This window comes from Hipposideros armiger, unplaced genomic scaffold (genome assembly GCF_001890085.2).
Source record: "Hipposideros armiger isolate ML-2016 unplaced genomic scaffold, ASM189008v1 scaffold_155, whole genome shotgun sequence".
NCBI classification, from domain to species: Eukaryota; Metazoa; Chordata; class Mammalia; order Chiroptera; family Hipposideridae; genus Hipposideros; species Hipposideros armiger.
The window spans coordinates 1567401-1588856 of NW_017731505.1; the positions used below are offsets into that span (position 1 = coordinate 1567401).

Sequence of the window (21456 nt, forward strand, 5' to 3'; positions counted from 1 at the left end):
TTCAGTTATTGTATTCTTTAGTTCTACCTGGTTGCTTTTTATGATTTCTGTATCCTTCTTTATGTCCTTGTTAAGTTCCTGAAACATTCTTATCACCAGTGTTCTAAACTCTGTCTCTGAAAGGTTGGATACCTCTGTTTCATTTAGTTGCATTTCTTGAGGTTTCTTCTGATCTTTTACTTGGGACATGTTTCTTTGTTTCTTCATTCTGGCTGTCACTGTGATTGCTTCGATGTATTAGATCACCTAGAAAGATAAAAAAAAGAGAAAAAGGGTAAAAAAAAGAAGGAAAAAAAAGGAGGGGAGGGGCTCTCCACCCACTTTAATCTGCAGACCACTTGCTCAGCAATAGAGAAATTCTGGGCAACTCAGCACCAGCTGTTGGAGGGAAGGGCTCAATGTGTCATGCACCGACCTCCCTCTAGACTTGCAGTAAGCTTCCCACAATTAGTTGCTGTGTGCTCTGGAACCGTGCTCACCACCTAAAATTCTCACAGGTTGTTGCGGGCTGCCTGCTGCTGCTAAAAAACCCTCTGTGGCCTGCGGAGGTAGGAGCTAGGGACCAGGGGCTCAGGGTGCCCCTGGCAACACAGCTCTAGGTGGGCAGGGCAGGCCCCCAAGGCACCACAGGATGTGGTCAGTGGCCCTTACCAGGTTAGAGCAGCATGTACTCCTGCATCAGCAGCCAACCCACACCAACTGGCCTGGAAAGCCCTGGCTGAATCACTCAGGTGCACAGCTCGTGGCCCTACACTCCCAGGAAAACTCCCTGTCTCAGCCTGTCCCAATCAGCCGCTCAAAGATCAGGCCGAGCAGTCCGACAGCCAATTGCCACCCAGGCAACTCTGCACGCGCAGTGCGGAAATCAGGGACCTAAGGCGAGTCACACACTTCCAGGTCCCAATTAACAGTCTGTTGGAGTCGGAGCGCGCCTGACAGGCGGTTCCCTGGCTATGCAGCACAAGCAGTGCGGAGGGTGGGGATCCAAGGCCGCATGCACACGCACGCACACATGCACTCCTGCGCCAATTCTAGCAGACCAATGCAGTCCCAGACCCGAGTCTCTGTGGGAGGGCCCAGCCCTGAAAAAATGGTGGCCCCTGTGCACCACCCGCGCGCAAGCTCCACGCCAGGGGAACAACTGGAAAACAAACCTCCAGCTCCCGCACCAAAGGCATCAGCTCAGTCTTTCCCGGAGGCTCCTGGGCCCTGCTCACAAAGCTACTCCCTCCACCAGGAACCGGGTGAGTGCTCACCAGCGAGCGAGTCGGTTTGCCGGCTCCACTGGTTCTCCAGCTGCCCTCAGACCCACTGAGCTGAGCAAAGAGAGTCCTCGCTATTTTCTCCTTCCAGCTATCGTAGAACTCCTCTTCCCAGCAACGTAACTCTGGGATGGTGAGCGCGGTGTGGGGCTGGAGGGTCTCGCCCCCAACTGGAGAAGCCTCCCCACCGCTGAGGTGTCCCTCACGGGGTTCGCCCTCTCTCTCGTCTCCACCCCTCCTACCAGACTTGTTGTGGCCTCCTCTTTAAGTCCTTCATTTAGAAGTTCTGCTCATCTAGGGTCCAGGGAACTTCCGAGGTTGAATATCTTATAAATTATTTGTAATTTTGTTGTGATCCTGGGAGGTAGTCGGCACAGCGTCTGTCTATTCCACCATCTTACTGGAAGTCCCCAAATAATATACTTTCAAAGCATATAGAAGATTGTCTTAACGTATAGTGTTTGGGGAGGGTGTGAGCTTGGCTCTACCCAACTGCAAGGGATAGCATCCAGGAAATATGAGCCTCTTTACCCTGCTTTGTAAGAGAGCATTCTGTGATCACCTGAACCTCAGTTTCAATGCACTCAAAAAATAAGAACTCAATCTCATATTAGTGTGCCAGAAGACTAAACAATGACCAAAAGAGTGTAATTTTGAGTTGCCTAAATTTAGCGTGTTTGTATTACAGAACTGTATGCCTATTAAGAGGCTACCCAGCCCTGCCCTTTGCCTACAGACCCAAAGCAGCCCCAAAGTTGCCTTTCTTTAACTGTCTTCCTGACCAAAAATGTGCTATCATTATGCCTAAAGAAAGATGTTCTTCACCACCTTTAACATAAACATTATCATCACAAAGAACTATTTTTTTGGAACACCAATTAGACATGGTGAGCTTACTTTTTAAGTGCTGTGGACACAGAGAAATACGGGATATATCTTCTCCATCAAAAGGTATGTGACCAAGGGAACGGAAACAGGGCAGAAACACAGAGAGAGAAAGCACAAAAAGATAAAAGGACATTGCCTTGTGTTCAATGATGATGGATGATAAACCTAAACAATAAAACTGAAGGCTAAAATTCAGTTAGGTGTTAGGAGGAAGAAAAATAAAATGAAACAGGATGGGAGTTTTCTTTTACCCATGAAGAATTACATTTGACCGCCAGTAACAGAACTGAAATAAGAGTGTCTTAAACAAGGTAGGGGGTTATTTTTCTCCAACGTAAAAAAAAGTGAAAGTATTAGTCTAGCATAACAGTTCAACAATGTCATGTCTCCGCTTCTCTCTGTTTTGCCATTCTTAGTGTCAGCTTTCATATTCCAGCTTGTCTCATGGGCATTATGGCTTCTATAAATCCAGCCATCATGCCCATGGCTGACAGAAAGAATGAGGAAGAGGGGCACTCAAATGGTCATCCTTGCTGAGACAGCTTCCCTTTAACAATTTCCTAGGAGCCCTCCATTCAAAATTTGGTCTCTGATATCTTTAATTTTTTCAGCCAGATATTATGGCACTTCCTCCAGTGTCATGGTATCAATAAATAATAGAAGAATGGATATTGCATAGACAGTTAGCAAGCTCTGGTATACAACTCAACTTTTGCCAGCATTTAAAAATCAAAATCACAGAGCCCTTCGAAACCAGAGGTGAACAAAACATGGCCTGTGGGATAAATTCAGCCCATTGATTGTTTTGGTAAATAAAGTTGAATTGGAACTCAGCCACACCCATGCCTTTATGTATAGTCTGTGGCTGCTTTTGTGCATCACAGCTGAGTGGAGTAGTTGTGACAGAGACTGTGTGGCCTACAAAGCCTAAAATACTTCCCATCTGGCTCTTTGTACAAAAGCACTGCCAAACCCATTATAGATAGATAAGTCAAGGGAAAATTGGGCAAAAGACTGAAACAGGCACTGCAAAAAGGAAATCCAAAGACCAACACACACATATGACAAAGGCTCTACCTCATTAGTCACCAGGGGAATGTTAATTAAAACCACAGTGCGCTGTCACTACTTGCCCATCAGGATGGCTATAATTAAGAGAGAGAACTGATAATACCAAGTATTGCATTAATATGGGACAACTGGAATCCTCATGCATTGCTCGTGGCCGTGTAGGTTGGTACAAGTACTTTGGAAAACTGTTAGGCAGAATCTACTGAGGTAGAACATAGGTACTGCCTATGATGGAGCGGTTCTACTCCCAGGTATATACCCAACAGAAATGCTTACCTATGTTCACCAAAAGGCATATACTAGAATGTTCATATCGGCACTATTCATTAATAACCCAGGCTGGTAAACCCTCTCTCAACAGTAGAAAAGGGAGCCTATCATGTTTTGTTCATACAATGAAGTACTTTTCAGCAATGAGGATGAAGTACAATTACATGCCGTAGCATGCAATAGTGATGAAGGAAGCCAGACCAACAAAGACTGTCCACTGCGGGATTCTATTGATCTAAAGTTCAGAAACTGGCAAACCAACCTACGGTGTTGGTGGTCAGGTGAGTGGTTACTTTTAGGGGGCAAAGATTGGGAGGGGACTTTCCTTGTTCTGAGTAGTCATCATGCAGGAGTGTTGACTTGGGCAAATGCGTGACTTGGGCACCGTTTGGCTCATCTATTATATTTCGTAAGGATTCCCCTCCTCCCCCCCAAGAACAATAATACACATCTCTGAAATGGGAGAAGCCTAGCCGTGCTGCTTGCAGTCGCTTTTCTATTAAAATGATGCCTGTGATGATGTGTTCCTTGTAAGACAACCACACTAGGCTACACAATGGGGCCTGGCGTTTTGTTTGAGACCATGTTTGCATTCGAGCATCACTAACAAATGGAATGCGCTTTCTGTTTCCAGCTTTGTGTGCTGGACTCCAGCCAGCCTGACTGTCTGGCCATCTAGGTGGTCTCAGTCCAAGCAGTCCCCGGTGAGGATGGGAAGGGTGAGTTAAGCTGTGGATGAGCCCACTGAGCAGACCCCGTGGCCCTGGGCTTTCTGGCTGGAGGACAAAGCGAAGGCTGCAAGGTCAGCAGCTGAATGCAATTTGTGGATCCTGAGGAGGCGATTTGGAAGGAGGGTAGTTTCCCCCATTTCTGTTTAGTCTTAACTTTGTGAAACTGTAAAGAGGTGCTGGAGACGGAGGGAGCTGTTTGTGTGCTAAGTGTTGTCTGCCTCAATTGCACTCTTGAATTCTGGCTGGCTGCCCAGTCTTGTGTAGGAGGCTAGTTAAGATGTGTGTGCCTCTGCAAAACGGCAGTTTTAGATTTTAAAATGGATTAAAGTATTATTTCCGCAAAGCCAGGGACTGAGGCAGGTTTTAAAGGAGAAGGTCAGAAGAAGTAGCTGGGTCTTCATAAAGAATCACTCAAGTTTTAGGCTGATACATTGAGTTAAATTTGTTCCCTCCCATGGATGAAAGTGAGGAGTTATAAAAGAAAGAAAATAATGAAAGCTAAAATGAATAAAGGAAATGTAATAGCCCAAAGTATTACAGTCATTGATGGCCATACTTTAAAAAGGCACTGGTAAAAACGAAATTGAAATAATTGGGTTGTTGGAAAAGTCATGACGCATTTTTGCAATGAAAAACATAGAAAAAATACATCATGACTTTTTCAACAACCCAATAATTGTCAATAAATCTAGATATTCAATCCAAAAGTTCTGGGACCTACTAAGATGTACTTTTTTTCATATTTCACCACTACTCAAAATCTTTCCTTTAAAAATATAACAATTTTTATGTATCTTACTGAGACTTGGGACTCTGTGTATACATAAATATATATAACTATATATATATATATATATATATATATATATATATAACCATATATATATATATATATATATATGTACATTTGAATGCATATGTGTAGACAATTGTGAGAGTTTTAAAAATTACCATCCCCCAAAGGAAAGTGAAAACAACTGGCAAGTGCTGAGAAGTCGCTGCAGCCGACTGTTTATACGAGTCTCAGAGGATATAGATTATCTTGACGCAGCCTCCCAGGTCTGCTGTAGCACCTCAAAGGACAATCTTTTGAAAAAGAAATCCAAATATCAGTTTAGAAGAAACCACAGAAAATTGCATGACTCGCATTTTTGTGGAAATTATGATGTGGCGGTAGAAGGCGACACCACCCCAGGTGCTTCAGCCCCAGTGCGTGTTTGGGTTACTGCAGCTTCCAAGGGGTTCCTTGTTTGGGAGATAACTTCCCTGTTCCCTCCCTTTTCTTCTTAGGAGCCTCAGAAGGAGAGTGGAATTGGGGGGTGCAGGCATTAGAACAAGGGTGCCCTGGCCAAGCTCCTGTGGTTGTATGCTAAGTGGGCTTCTTGCTTTGGGGGCCAAAGCATTTTGGAGAGACCTGTCTTAGGAGAAGGGAGTTATTCTGCTCCTTGGTGGCCCCTCAGTGTGGAACCATTGAGGAGTTAGGTCTCAGTGTCTGATGGCATAGTTGAACAGGGGTGAATGTGCAAAGATGGGCCCTACAGTTATCAAAGCTTGGCCTTTTCACAGGACGTTCAGTGGATTTCACTTGTTTCATGAGAAACCAAAGCTGAGAGCCCTGCCTCCTAACCCCTACACAGGCTGACGTGCCCTGAGGAGCTCCCCTGTTCTGTGAGCCGCATGTATCTTGGGTTCCCCTGTGCGAGGCCCTAGAATCTATTTCTTCTATAACCTAAAATGTCAGCCCTGAGATCAGACCACATCCCTCTCATTTCCTGTGGACTTTCCTTTTATAGAGAAGTGGTTTATTCTTTCCTAGGGGCCAGAATTAGGATTTTAAAAGGTTTTGCTTTTCCATACCACATGACAGTGTCCTGATGATAATTGTGAGCTGCCTGCAACAGTCGACATCCGGGCATCAGAGTCAAGACTGGGCCCAAGGAATTGATTCTGTTGGATAAAGCATTAGGTTACTCCAAGCAGCGGTCACTGCTATTGTAGTTGATTCCAGTTCAGGTTCTCTCTAGACTTGCTGGTGCTATAACCACCAAATGCTCATTGTTCTTACCTCCCAGAATCATATTTAGTAGCAGCATTCAACAGATATTTAGTAGCAGCATTCAACAGATATGTCTCTAGTGGTTGCTGTAGAGAAGGCATGGGACCAGGCTCTGGGGGTGAGAACAAGATGAGTATGACAGGCCCTGTCTCTGAGGGGACAGTGTTTTAGGAGGAAACACACCAGATGAATGCTCTAACAGAGGTGCAACCAGAGGCTAGAGGAGCCTTCTGCTGAGGGTTTTGGCATGGGTCTGTAGGCCCAGGAAATCCAGAGAGGCTGGTAGGAGTTATACAGGCAAAGGAGAAATGGGAGGGGTATGGGGGGCTGTGGAGAGGTAATGGATGTGATGGGGGAACAGGGTGTTACAAGAGGAGGGAGTTTACCCCTTGGAAGCAAAGGACTTATCTTCAGTGTGTGACCTAGAATTTCAAAGGTCATTTCCCATAGCAAGAAGCCAAGGTGGTGGATGGCCACATTTTGGAATGTTCAGGATGTGAGTTTGATGTTACATGCATCGTGCTAGTTATAGAAAATGGCTTGGAATTCTGAATACCTTCCAGAATCTTGACTAGTTTGAAATTTTTACGTACACATATTTGTCTATACAGTATGGCACGACCTAGGAGCCACAGCCTGTTGAAAAGTGTATGTCCTAAAAACACATAACAGTTCAAGTTCACTTCTTCTGAGTGGCCTAGGGTTTTGAAGACAAGACAAAATTGCCAGACTCCAAGGGGTGCTTCAGAATCTTCTGCTTTTCTGGTCTCAGAGCATGTGGTATGCTATGGCATGTAATTGAATCCAGTGCTGATGGGTGCAAATCCAGTTCAAGTTCAGAGGGATGGATACCAAGGAACAGCGTGTGTCTGAAAAGCAGGATACCACGTGCAAAGTGAGGGTACAAGGAAGGCTTTCCACTATATGCAACCTAGAAAACACCCATCAGCGAGAGGGAAATACTTGGAACAAATGATTCGAGAATAGCAAAGATGAACACAACAGGGAATGTTTGGTTTTGGTTATGATTTATATTGTTCTAGAAGAAATGGGAAGGTAGAGGTACCTTAGCCAGACCAAATGAGTCCCACATACATTTACCTGAGACTTCCAGAAATAAAATAAGCGTGTCTCTACAAGCTCAGATGGATGGGGCAGCAGAGTGCCGTTGGGATTCTGGTGTATCTCTGGTGAGTTGTCTGTCTGCTTCAATGCTATACATAAAACAAAATAATGCAGATGATAATAGAAGCGAATATATGAAAGATTCCGTTTTTCTTTGGGCAGGTAAAACTCCAAGTGGATGCAGGTAAAAACCAAAAGTAGAAAAAAAATCGAACAAAATAAAGTGCCATTTTTGCTATTGATAAAATTTGAAGCTAGATGATGGGTTCACAAGGCCTCATTATATTCTCTACTTTTGTGTAATTTGGGAAATTTTCTATCATAGAAGTTTTTTTATGCACAAAAAAGTGTTTTTATTAGCTTTCTAAATCAGGGGTCAGGGAGGCTTTTCTGTAGAAGACCAGAAAGCAACCACAGACAAACATGTGCCTGGGTGGGCACGGCTGTGTTCTGATGAGACTTTAGCTGTGAATGCCAAAATTTGAATCTCATGTAATTTACACGTGTCAGAAAATATTATCTTTCTTTTGACTTTTCTTTCAACCATTTAGAAATGTGAAAAAGCATCCTCACTGATTCCTGTGCGAGACGTTAGACAAATATGTCTCCTCATCTCTTCCTTTAGAACAGACACAACAAAACCAAAACAGGTTCAAGTGCAACATGCTTTCTTTTTCAGCTTTCTGTCCATTAATTAAATGGTGGTTTTTTCACCTTTGGTATTTTCCTGGATCTTTCTAGAATGCTTTGTGCCCCTGTAACACTTTCTAACATCAGTCGTCACACATTTACTAAGCACTCAGCATGAACTGAAATGCTGGGGATGAGGACGTCAGAGGAAAAGAAAATATTAGCAATTGAAAGTGGTACAGAAGCTCCTCTATTTATGGAATGTCGACTTGTGCAGCCTCATAGATACAAACAAAACCATACTCTGGAGTAAAGCCCTGTGGCTCTTTCCTCACCACCAAAATATGTGTTAAGAGGTTCTGGGAGCTTTTTGTTTCTGCCTCCCCCACCTTGTTCTTCAGCCTACCTAATATTTACTGTGTTTCTGCTCAATGCTCAGGTGTTTTGACATCAACTCCGTCTTGTATGATTACCTCAGGGGAAGTGGAAGAAGAAAGTGCTAATAAGAAGTAGCAGAAAGGAAGGAAAAATAGGAATGATTGTTCAAAATTGAACTGCGTCAGAAAAATGGTTGCAAGTCCTTTGGCAGGTAGAACAGTTTTGAGGATGGAGACCTTATCATGCAATCTGAGAGGTCTGTGCTATGTGACAACAGCAGGCGTGAGAGACAGCTTCTAGAGGCCTGGTACCCTTCTAACTGCTACACACACACACACACACACACACACATTTAATCCTCACAACAAAGATGGTAATCAACAATGATGTTATGAAATGATGATAGAGCAGAGAAAATGTCCCTGTGTGGCTGGGGATCAGCATCTTAGACCTACAAGTACCTTTGATAATCCTGGGAAGGAAATAAGTCCACTAAATCTAGTCACCCAATCGGGGCTGCTTCCAGGGGCTCTCAGCTTTGGGAACCCACCCAACCTTAAAGCAAGTGGCTAAATGACAATTGTGGGTGCTTACGCTGCTGGAAAATTCCCTGTAGTGCCTGTGGGCAGAGTGGCCACATCAGAAGACTTTCTGTATATGAACAGATGTAGGTCTACTGTGGACAAAGACACCAGGGAAAGCATTTATCACCAAGGAAGGGGAGAGGTTGGAATGGGAAGTCCTGGAAGACACAGCGCCTTGCTGGACATACATCTGGGGGGCCCAAGCTTCTCCCCATCAGAACAGCCCTAAACAGCCATTAGAGCTTCACAAGTTTTCAGCCCCCACGTGTAGTGGACGCTTGCTGTGGGCGCTCTGCCCCCAGCATCTCAGACCTTTTCCCAGTGCTGTGTACCTGTGCCACCCCTCAGATTCTGTGTGGTTTGCTTCTAACGACCCCCATCTGTGAACTTCTTCACGGGACTTCCCTTGGGGTTCTCGAGCAGTTTCTTTGTACCCACAACAAGCAGGACGTGCCTGGGAGGTGACGTAACCCTGGGGCATCCCATAGCCCTTGACTGGAGGCTGGGAGAATATTAAAACGCAGCCCCTTTGCCTTGAGGTGGGACAACTGTGGGGTGGAATGTACACTCCCCTCAGGGTCAGGCTGACCCTGGGACCCCGCCAGAAATCACACCGTTCCCTGGCTTTCCCCCCCCTTCCTTCCCTGGTAGGCTGATCCGTCACCAGTTTCTCCTGGGAACGTGCCCTTGATAAATCACTTGCACATGGATCCTTATCATAATGTCTGTTCCTGGGAAACTCACTCTACGGGAGGCAAGAAGCAGCTGTATTATTAGAGAGAAAGCACCAGGCCTTGCCTTCAGTTAGCAGTGAATGGATGAAAGAATGGACTGACTGAATGAATAGAAGCCAGCCTTTAGCCTTCAGCCACTCACGGTGTAGCCAGGGAAACAAGCAAGGGATCAAACATTGACTGTGACATTTTAGAGTCGCGGGTCCCATAGTGAAACTGCCCACATAGTGCAGCCTACCCAGCTGATGGTCATCTGGACTCAGCTTAACTCTAGCCAGGAAGGGGAAATCACCACCTCCCAGGCTGGCTGCATTCCTTCTCTCGCACCACTCAGTTTATTATAAACGCCTCCCTCCCTCTCTCCCTCCCTCTCTCCAATTCCCTCCTTCTCTCCCTCCCTCTCATTTCTCTTCCTCCCCCTTTCCTTCATTCTTTCTTTCCTTCCTCCCTCCCTCCCTCCTTTGCCTGTCTCTCTCTCTCTCCCCCTCTCCCCCCTCCCTCCCTCCCTCTTTCTCTCTTACAGGTTTGTGGAGATACAATTCACATTTCACATTTCATACAATTCACCCACTTAAAGTGAACAATTCAGTGATTTTTAGTATATTCAGAGTTGTCCAACCTTCCCCACGGTCAATTTTAGAACATTTTCATCACCCCATAAAAGAAACCCTGTACCCTTTAGCTATCACCTCTTCAACTCCTCAAACCCTGATCTCCCCAGCCCTGGACAACTGTGGATCTCCTGTTGGTCTCTGTGGATTTGTCTGTCCAGGACATTTCATATATATGAAATCAGATAATATTTGATGTTTTGTGTCTGGCTTCCTTCACTCAGCATCATGTTTTCTTCATTCATGCTTTATCATATAACACTACTTCTTTCCTTTTAATGGCCAAATAATCTTCCAATTTTTGGAGAGACCACATTTTATTATCCATTCAGCAGCTGATGGACATCTGAGTTGTTTCCACCTTTTGATGATTATAAATAACGCTGCTATCAACATTCGTGTATGAGTTTTTATGTGGACATACGTTTTCATTTCTCTTCATACCTAGGAGTGCAATTGCCTGGTAAAATGTAGAAAATTCTTTTATATGTTGAGCCAAAATCTGAAACTTCATAACTTGCACTCTTGGCCCTTGTCCAGCCTTCTGGAAAACCCTGACAAGGCTTTCCTTTCTTACACCTGACATCACTTCAAATTGCTCACCATTGTCTTCATGTCCTTCTTCAGCTTCCGTAGACTGAATTCTCTTTGTTCTTTCCATCATTCCATTGTAAAAGTGAGACTTGTAGAAATGCAAAACAACACACTTGAAGTTGTCACATTGCCTATTGTAATGTACAGAACAGCTTTCTGTAGTTCCAAATTTCAGACTTTCCCATCAACAATGGGGAACTAGTGGCTTATACCTTTATTTGGCCAAGATGGGAGACAAAGAATTTTTTTCTAAGTGGGAAGGATTTTTTTAATGGACTCTGAAGGGATTTTCCCTTTGGAAAATCTAAAAGGACTAATAATTTGTGTAATTTATACACATTATGACACGTTAATGTGAGAAAAGGAATTCCATGGTTTTGAAAAATAAGATTTAACGGAGATCAGTTATCCTAAGAGCTTTGAAAGAAGTCACGTGTGACATTCTTTTTACTCATAGTCATGAAGACAATGTGGAGAAAACTTGACAAAACCACAGGAAAATATAGCAAGTTGCTTAGCAGTTTCTGGGTTGTGCTGAACTGGGCCAAATGTCGTGTTCATTTCTTCTTCAATAACTACAAAGGAATCCGATTCTGGCTTGTTAGTCATAAACTTAGGGATATTTTTCAGCTTCTTTTAACATTAAATCCAGAGCTTGGGATGGGTTCTGACACTGTCGCATGCTAGCTACATGACCTTGAACAAGTCATGCAGCCTTTCCAAGCATCAGTTTCTGCATTTTAGTACCATCGCAACACAGTGGTTCTCAGACTGTATTGTACATGATATCAAGGGATCTTGCTGAAAAATGTAACTTCTGAGGCAGTGTTCCAAGAGATTCTGTCTCAGTGTGTTTTGGGGAGGGCCGCAAAGTCAATTTTTAAACAAATCTCACCCCAGGTGCTCCTGATGCATGTGGTCCTGAGACCACACATTCAGACACTAATTAGCCATTTCTTTCTGGTCCCTTTTCTTCTTGTCCTATCTTCTGTTGAATGGGAAAAGAAATCTTATAATCTCTGCAGGTATTATCTTTCCATATAAGGATATATGCTGTATGTATCAACGTAAAGAAAGATGGCAGCCAAAGTTGAAATAATGAAAAGGTCCTAGTCTGATGCTTAGATTCTGATGCATTAGAATTATTTTGACCAGAACAATTTTATTTGAGAAGTAGGGTTTCTCCACTTTGGCACTGTTGACATTCTTTGTTCTAAATCATTCTTTGTTCTGTATGTGTGTGTTGGTGGGGGTGGAACCGGCTTGTTCATTGTGGGATGTTTAGCAGCATCCCTGGCCTCTAGCCAATAAATACCCCCCTTAAGTTGTGACAATACAAAATATCTTCAAATATTAACAAATGTACCCTGAGGGACAAAAGTGCCCCTGTCTCTGAACCATTTTCATAAAGTGCAGTCCCAAAGAAAAAGAATGAAGAAATTAGGTGTAGAGTATTTGTTTTGGTTGGCTGTCACTGCACAGCATGGCACTCTATGACACCCTATTAAGCTGTTGGTACTCGACCTTTATGTACCAAGCATTCACTGGGGATGTGGAACTCTCTGGTTCATTCTGTCTGTATGGTGGATTAATTGGGATACAGACAAGTTAAGCGATTTGACGAGAGAAGGGACTGTTTCATTCTCCTCATTTCATTCCACTCCTGACACAAATTCTGAACTTTCGCCTTATATGTTCTATTCCCCCCCCAAACATGACAATCATAACCACAAAATAGATTAATTGGAGGAGGAGCACCATTACATGTGAAGTTGCTTTGCAAACTTCACGCTCCAGAGTAATGCCAGGTGTCACATACTGCTGAGCCTTCGAAACCAGTGGTTTCGTTGGGTGACTAGTGAAGTGCTCCAAAGGGTTCCATGGCTTCCAGTTTCGATCACACAAATGGCCAGTTTTCACCTGTTAGCCTTTCAACATGTCGTGTTGGGTGGAGCCCCAGAGCTCAGTCCTACCCTTCCACTCTGGGAAAATGTCTCCCTGTTTTCTTGGGTGGTGGAAGGCTCACTCCACTGAAAAAATATTTGTTGACAGTGTGAGATATACCACTAAGTGGAAATTATTAAAGCATGAATTTCTTATGTCTATGAAGGGTTTTTCAACCATGGCTGTTGACATTTTGGACAGGGTAGTTCTTTGTTGTGGGGGGTGCTGTCCTGTGCATTGTAGGGGTGTTTAGAAATATCCCTGGCTTCTACCCACTAGACACGAGTGCCAACTTGCCCACAGCCCACTCCTCCTCGCAGTTGTGACAACCAAAAATGCCTCCAGGCATTGCCAAAAGTGTCTACTTGGGGGGAAAATTGTCCCTATTGAGAACCACTGGCCTAGGAGATATGGATGAGGCACTAGCAGTGTCTCCAACCGCCCCCCCCACACACACACCTTTCATAAGAGGACACCATAACAATCTAATGAATGAGTCTGACTTATCAAAAAGAGCCCCTACTTTGAAACACCCTGGAGTGCCCTGCAAAGAGATTTGGACCCAATGTCCATTTACATCTCAACTCCACCATTTACCAGATGTGCAAAGCAAGTTAATTACTTTCATGAAGAAAATGGAGAGAGTCATATTTTCCTCACACTATTTTTCTGAGGATCCAGGTTTGCTGTTTGCAAAGCATCTAGTTGGACAAAGGGCCAGTGATATAGGTGCTCAATAATTAGTGGACTTGTTATCGTTTCAAATGATCATTGCAGCACAATCAGCACTGGGATTGTCACAACTGCCCCCAGGCATGCTTGCAACACCGTGCAGATGAGAGGAAATTGTAGTTGGTCGGGTGGAGGCAGTAGACTACCATTAGACTATGGACATAATGAAAAGTAGCAGTGGCTTGATTTTCAAACTGGTTTTTGGCAAGTCATAAAACTAGAGGGAGTGCAGCCTCTCCATTTTGCCTAATGATGCTTGCATAGAAATGTATTTTAGAAACGTCTCTCTGTGGATACTTCTTCAGGGTACTGGCTACAAGGTACTGAATAGGATTCTTCAGTGAAGATATTAAAATGGCAAGAACAGGACAAACTGATGATACCAAACCGGACCTATTGTAGTGGTCAGTTTATCTCCCCCCACCCCATGCCTTCTTCCCCTGCACTCACAGGTCATCACTTCTTGTTATTCTCAGTACTAGGGATCAAGGCTTAGGACAATAGGACTAGATGATGCCAGGACATTCTTTTCTCTCTTCTCTGTCTTAGGTCACCACAGCACTAGGTACCATCCTTGGGACCCCCAGGAGTACCTCGTTCACTGGTCTTTGGACTGGGCCTGTCATCAGACTGGGGCTTGTCTCTAACTTACCTGGAGAAAGAATGGGACCTCCATTCTTCCTTGGCTTCCTCCATCTTCATGTCCCTGTTAGGGTTAAGAGGAAGGGGAGAACTATGGCTGAGGAGCAAAATGGCAATTCCTTAAGTGGCACTTACATTTACAGTTAGATTGCTAAGATCCCCCCACCTCCAGTATATGGAACTTCTGCCTAATAAAATGTCCTCTCTCAGAAGCATAACCAGTGCACCCTTTGCTCCTAATTGTACATGGGGATGGAGTTAGGAATGGCATTTCCAATTCCTAGCAGGGCTGGTAGGTCCTTCTTCACTTCTAGGAGACGTGATTTTGGACAAGGAGGAACTTAAGCTGCTTCCCCATCTCTGCTTCCTAATCCTAGACTTTGATTTCCTGAATTTTATCTTTGTAGCCCCATGAGAAAACCTAGAAGAGAGACAACTCTAAACTATGTTCATTCTTTATATAAACTATGTTCAGTCTATTTATACTGCAGGGTAAATAAAGATTCTAATGGGTACAATCAGTTTGGAAAACTGTTGGGCACTGTCCAGTGAAGCTGAAGATATGTGTGCCTATGACCCAGCAATTCTGTTTCCAGGTTTGTACCCTATAAAAATGCATGCACACGTGCACAAGGAGATATGTGTAACGATGCTCAGGCAGGATGGCTCTCAGCAGTCCAGAGCTGGAAAGGGCACAAATGTCCATCGGCAGTTGAAGAGCTACATAGTGATAAATGCATACAATGAAATACTAGACAGCAATGGCAATGAGCAAACTACAGCTGTACCACAATATGGAAGAACCTCAAAAACATTCATGTTGCATAAAAGAAGCCGGATATAATAACAACATGCTTATGATCCACTTTATAAAGTTAGAAAACAGGCAACACTAAGCTCTAAGTTTTATGGATACATAACTTCCTAAAAAGCAATGATTCTCAAACAGGGTGATTTTCCTCCCCCACCCCCCACCCCAGGGGACATTTGTCAATGTCTGTAGATATCGTTGGTTGTCACAGTGGGGGAAGGGGGATAATATTTGCATCTAGAGGATAGATGCCAGGAGTGTTGCTAAATATCCTACGATGCATAGGACAGCCTCTGTAGCAAAGAATTATCGATCAGCATGACACCAAAACCACAAGCAACAAAAGCAAAAATAAACAAGAGGAACTACATAAACCCGAAAAGCTTCTGCACAGCTAAGGAAACCATCAACAAAATGAAGAGGCAACCTACAGACTGGGAGAAAATATTTGTAAACCATATAGTTGATAAGGGGTTACTATCCAAAATATATAAAGAACTCATACAACTCAATAGCAAATAGTAACAATGTGTGGAATTCCAACTGTTTAAGTTTTCACAGACCTCTTAGAGTTCTGCACAAATGCCTAGGTCCCTTCTTGAGTCTTGAACAAGTGGACTGAGAACTGAAGAGGTATATGATTCACTCTGAGGTTAAATTTAAGAGTCTTGCCGCATGGACTAATAATTTCTTAAATGTTTTGTCCTAACTCCCCAAACCTTTCAAATACAGAAAAACAACTCTGTTGCACTTGAAAATTTAACTCTGATTTAGCAATGACAATTGAGCAAGAAATATGCTGGCAGGCAGAAGTCATTTTTAAAATGTAAATACAGCAGTTCCTTGGATGATGTTGTTTCATTAAATGTTGTTTAGTTATAACGATGATGAGAAAAAAGAGATGGATTCCCACCAGGGCCACTGTCTGTGTGGAGGTTGCACTTTCTCGCCATATCTGTGCGGGTTTCCTCCGGGGACTCCGGTGTCCTCCCACATCCCAGAGACATGCACATGAGGTGACTGTCATGTCTCCATTGTCCCCGTCGGAGTGAGTGGGTGGGTGTGAGAGGCCCTGAGATGGAAGGGCGTCCTGTCCAGTTGGGTCCCACCTGGCACCCTGAGCTGCTGGGAGAGGCTCTGGTCACCCGGGCCCGTGAACTGGAATAAGCATGTTGGAAAGTTATTGTCTTACTTGTTTTATTCATCTCTCTCAAATGTACATATATCTCACCTTTATTTGAAAGTTTCATATTAGAAGTGTTTGGGGGTGTTTGTTTAGAAGTTTGGTGATATTTTTCTGACCAGAAATATATTTTAGTTACTTAACTCTTGTTTATACCAATTAGCCTAGGGTCAAATTGGTTTCGTTATATATCGTTTTGCTTAGTTACAGTTTCTAAGAACTTCTGAACGAAATGAAGTGAGGACTTATTTTACACAATTTGGGAATGATGGATTATTTGTTGGCTTATGATAATGCCGTTTAGTGACTTAATATGTTTTCCAAAGGCATAATATAAACAAAATCTAAGATGATTCAATTTTAACATGGAGGTGACTTACTCAGGGGTAATGATCAAAGGACTATGGTTAAGGATTTTTAATTCCAGGGATCCACCTTGCATTTTACACACACACACACACACACACACACACACACACACACACCCTGGGGGTGCCAAAAAATGTATACACATTTTAAGAGATGTCATCTATGTATTACTTCCCGAAGTTGAAGTGAATTACGGTAGCAATGTGTAATATGATATTTGCCCAAAAGATGGTGTTAATTACATGAATGCTAGTGTCACCATGCAACAGGCAGGACAGCCAAAGAAAATGGAGGAAGCACGGTGGTCATTCGCAGAGCGCAAGGCCATTGTGAAGTGGTATTTGAAACTCGAGAACGTTGTGGAAGTACAACGACAATAGAGGCATGAGTATGCGACAGAACCTCCAACTCGCCTAACAATGGCACGCATTCGTGATAAGTGTGAGACGCATGGTCCTGTGTGTGCTGTGCACAAGGGAAGATCCCGGGAGGCCTCGCACAGCAACGAGTCCTGCTTCTTCTGCTGTGGTGTTGGAGCAGTTTACACGCTCACCACAGAAGTCTGCCAGTTTTCGCCGTCATCAGAAGTGTCTGGATGCTGATGGAACTACTTTGAGCACCTCTTGTCATTGTAGAAGTCAAACGTGACTTGTTATCAAACTTGTTAACAAACGTGATCTTTTGTTATCAGTATATATTAAGTATCACAATTTTAATACAGTTTTTTCCTTTCTTAAAATGTGGATACATTTTTTGGCACCCTCTGTGTATACAATGAAACTTTTTTGTAGGGAAAGGGGCTTTTAGCTTTGAAGGCTTAGTGGCAGGTATGACAGAGGAAGAAGCCCTAAGGCTGGAGAGTTCATCTCTCTACATAGAACACAGTGAAACAAAGGTCCCTAAATTGGGCCATTTGTGTATGCATGCCCTCCTTTGGTGCCCCAGCTGTGTGCTCTGAAGGATGCCACGAGGAGAAGCTTGTGCTAGTTCTCTGCCTTATTGTAGGGGTCTTTGATGACACAGCTCTAAAGGTTGCTTTCAGCAGCACAGCAGAGTGACAGTAAGGAGGGGACTTCAATGTGTCACTTCCAGCTCTGCCTGGACATGCCTCGGAGCAGGCAGTGCCTTCAAGGTGCGTGGGTATGCTCCGTCCTCCCTCGTAGCAGAGGGAGAGGAGAGCTGGGCAGGAAAGGCCGCAGGGAGACGGGCAAACGGTGACATCGACTCTCAAGACTGCAGCACTCTGGATGGAAGTTTCTGCTTTAGGCAGGGGATTGATTTTAAATTTTTGTTTTTTGGGTTATTCTAGTATAAAATACACATGGTGAAGGGTGTGCTTTTCACAGATCTGAACTGTACCTCTCAGTGAATTTTTATAGAGGTGTACTTGGGTAGATGCCATATAGTTCAAGATACAGAACATTTCCAGCACCCCAGAAGGATCCCTTATACCCCCTTCCTGGTTAATACCGCCTCCCCATCTGGTAATCACTGTTCAGGTTTCTATCATCATAGATCGCACTGGTGTTTCAGTTCAACACTCGAATTTCAATCCCAGAATAAATAAATGGAATTTTACAGTATGTCCTCTTTTGTCTGATGTCTTTCTCTCCACATGATGTTTGTGAAAATAATCCATGTCGTTATGCACATCGGTAGCATTTTCCTTTCATGGAAGAATATTCTGTCGTATGGATAGACCACGGTTGGCTCATCATGCACCTGCTGATGGACACTTGGATGATTTCCTTTTTGGTGATTCTGCCTGAAGATAATATGAAGGTTCTTGTACACAGGAGGCCATTGCTCCCCATTTTTCTATATAGCTAAGAGTGGAATTGCTGGCTCAGAGGGTAGGCACGTGATACATTTTAGTAGATATAATCTACAAATCTAGTAGATGAACTGTCATGGGACTATGGCGCAATAGATACTTCAGGATACCCCTACCCCTAGCTTCACGGTTCCAGTGCTCTTTACAATGATACTGTCAATTGTTCTAAAATATTATATGCCAGTGGGTGTTCTGTCCAAGCAAATTGTAAGCGCTGGAACACAGAGGCCACTCCTATTTTCCTACCTCCCACCCACACAGAGCAAGTGGAGGGCCATTCAGGGAGTCCATTATAGCGGGACCCTGAAGAATTGACACAAGCCCCCCATACATCCATCTTCCACGTGATAGACACCCGTCTTGGGCTTGGGCTGATTGATTTTGCTGGGCCTGGAGTGTCCACTCTGGCCCCAGAGTCTGCCTTGGTCTGGACTTAGTCTGTGCAAAAATCAGATTGCCGGGCCTGGGAAGGGAACTGGTGCTCTTCTCCGCGGGGTTTTCAAGTGCAGGCTTCCACGAGGGGACCTTAGAGCAGAGGGCAGTTTCGGTGGTGCTGTTAGCCTCCAGTGTGTGCTAAAAACGATTTCGTTTACCTGGCAGCATTTGCAAATAGCATATGTTTCTTCGATTTCCAAATCCTTGCTATGTCGTTTTCCTACCTGCTCCTAAGAACTAAGACACAGGAAGCAGCACTTTGAGCCCTCCCACCCCACCTCTGATCCAGTCCGGCACTAATGCCGGTGCTCACATGCCAGCAGATTTTCCAGGACTCCCTCCATTCCAATGGGGTTCCCCAGACATGCCTGGGTCCTGTAAGCCTTCGGGGACTCAGTCTGCCCAAGGTGACACGGCCTCCCTCCCCTGAGCAGCTCCGCCAAGGCAGCCTTACTTGGCGCCTTTCTGGCCTGCCCTCTCCTAGGGTTCCCGCGGTTGAGACTTTCCCAAAGGAGGGGTTTCCAAACGCCGAAACTCCGCCCTTCCCGAAGCCGGCTCCCAAGTTAGTGAAAGTCTCTCTTGGAAACCCAGCCTCGCCCTCGCTGGTGTTGACGGCTTGGCCAGGGGCGGGGTGGCAAGAGGTAGGAGCGCCGGGCGCCCTGACACCTGTCGTGGGCGCGCTGGGTCGCTGTAGCCCCGAACAGCTGGCGGCAGTAGCCGCTACAGGGGCGGGGCAGGAGCGGAAGGACTGAAGCGCCCGCCCATCACATCTGACTCTGCCGCTCGCTCGCCTCCCCCCTCCTTCTCTTTCCCCCTCCTCCCCCCCTCCAACTCCTCCTCCTCCTCCAACTTCTCCTCCTCCCTATCGTCCTCCTCCTCCTACTACTCCTCCTCCTTCCCATTCGCCGCTGCCTCCTCCCTGTCCCTTCAGCTCCGCGGCGGGACGCTGGTGCCCGGGGCGCTTTGCAGCGCGCTCGGGGCACAAGGAGCAGGGCTCACGTCCAAGGGCTACCCCGGGATGGCAGTGAAATAAGGGGATCTCAGAAAGGCGCCGCGACCCCAGGCTGAGCCCGGGGATCCGCCACCCCTTCCCGGTGGCGACATGGGGGACCCGGAGTGCCGCGAGAAACCGCAGCTGCACTACGCGGTGAGTGTCCCGGCGCAAACAGAGGCGACAGGGGGCGCCACTTGGCCGGCCTGGGAGGGGACAGCTCGTGTTTGGTGGGATCCATGGCTCCCCAGAGGTCCTTGGTGGGCCAGAGGGTGAAGTGGAAGGTGCCGCGTGCGGCTCCCCCGAGTGTCAACTGTTCGGAAACTGGCTGCCCCTTAGAAGGGGAGCCCCCAACTTCAGAGCCCGCGGTGGTCACTGCGTTCGCAGCCAGGGGTTGGACTCTGCTGCCGCCTCGCTGGCCAGGGCTGAGAAATGGGGCTCCTGGGGCTGGGCTCAGGTTCGCCCATTGAGCCTTCGGTCAGATATTCTGCAAGAAGGGAATAGAGCTGGGGAGGAGGCAGGGCGGCTTCGTGATCCCAGCGTGTGGCGAAGGCACTCGCGGGAGAAATGCTGCTGGGTGCGTTGGGGTGCCGCGGCTTCGCTCCTGGGAAAGAGGGTGTGCGTTTCCCTCCGAATTTGTCGTGGGACAGAAGGTTGTTGCGCATTATCTGATAAATACAAGAGGATGTCAGGAGCTCTTCTGTCGGCCGCCTTTCTTTTATCTGCTCAAATATTCCACAACTGTTTCTTGGGGACCTACTGTGTTCCAGGCACTGCGCTCGGGCGCTGGGCTCCCGCAGGATACAGCATGCAAAAAGCTCGCGGGGTTTGCCTTCTTTAAAGAAGGAGTCGAGATTTCAAGTTTAATGATCCACCACCCACCACATCGGTTCTAGATTCAGGTTATTTTTGAGAGAGAGAAAATAAAACAAAAAAGAAAGCTATTTCTGAGGAATGAGGACTATTTCTGAATATTCTGAAAGCCACCTCCGGGAAGCGGGCAGGCAGTAGTGTTAGCTTACTCGAGTAACAATCTTTGGACGTTTATTTTCCAATTGTACGATGTGTCATTTTGAGACGAGGCATTGCAGTTGTTCTGTCATCTGCTACTTTCCTGAGTTTTCCTGGACATGATTTTCACTGTTGAGATTGGACATGCTGAACGCCAACTTTAAAAAGGAGAGAAGCTCACAGAAAGTTAAGACAAGAATCATCAATATTTATAATAAGGCAAAGGTAGTTATCGGTCTGGAATTCATGTTCTCCAAAATACACTCTCCACATAATATATTTTTAAAGAAAGGAGTGGAGGTGGACAGGGGTGGTAGGTGCCACCTGCTGGGTTCTGGATCAGCTGGGGGCCGTTTGCCTAAGGGCGGGGGGAACCACTGCCGAGTCACTTTGCTGGGTGGGAAAAAAAGAGGGCCCGAATTAGAAAACCGTGAAGGTCCCCTCCCAGGCGAACATTTTAGGAACTCATGACAGCTCTTTCTCTAGTTTTGCCAGAGTTACATACCTTCAAATGGCAAGTGACACACTAGTCAGCTTCTAATGCTGGTTCATTTATTGGAGACACTGGGG

General features: G+C 45.4%; 1 protein-coding gene across 2 annotated transcripts in view; it reads left to right on the plus strand.

Annotated features, from left to right (window-relative positions):
• The window catches only part of ARHGAP6 (Rho GTPase activating protein 6), a 491641-nt gene that overhangs the window by 209294 nt on the left and 260891 nt on the right, over window positions 1–21456 (plus strand). The window contains exon 1 of one of the 2 annotated variants that reach the window (XM_019651220.1): window positions 19792–20031. The exons of the other annotated variant lie outside the window; for it this stretch is intronic. Within the exon in view, the coding sequence (XP_019506765.1) occupies window positions 19987–20031 (45 nt within the window). The 5' untranslated portion in view covers window positions 19792–19986. Of the gene's footprint in view, window positions 1–19791; window positions 20032–21456 lie in introns of those variants that run through there. 2 annotated transcript variants of the gene reach the window in all.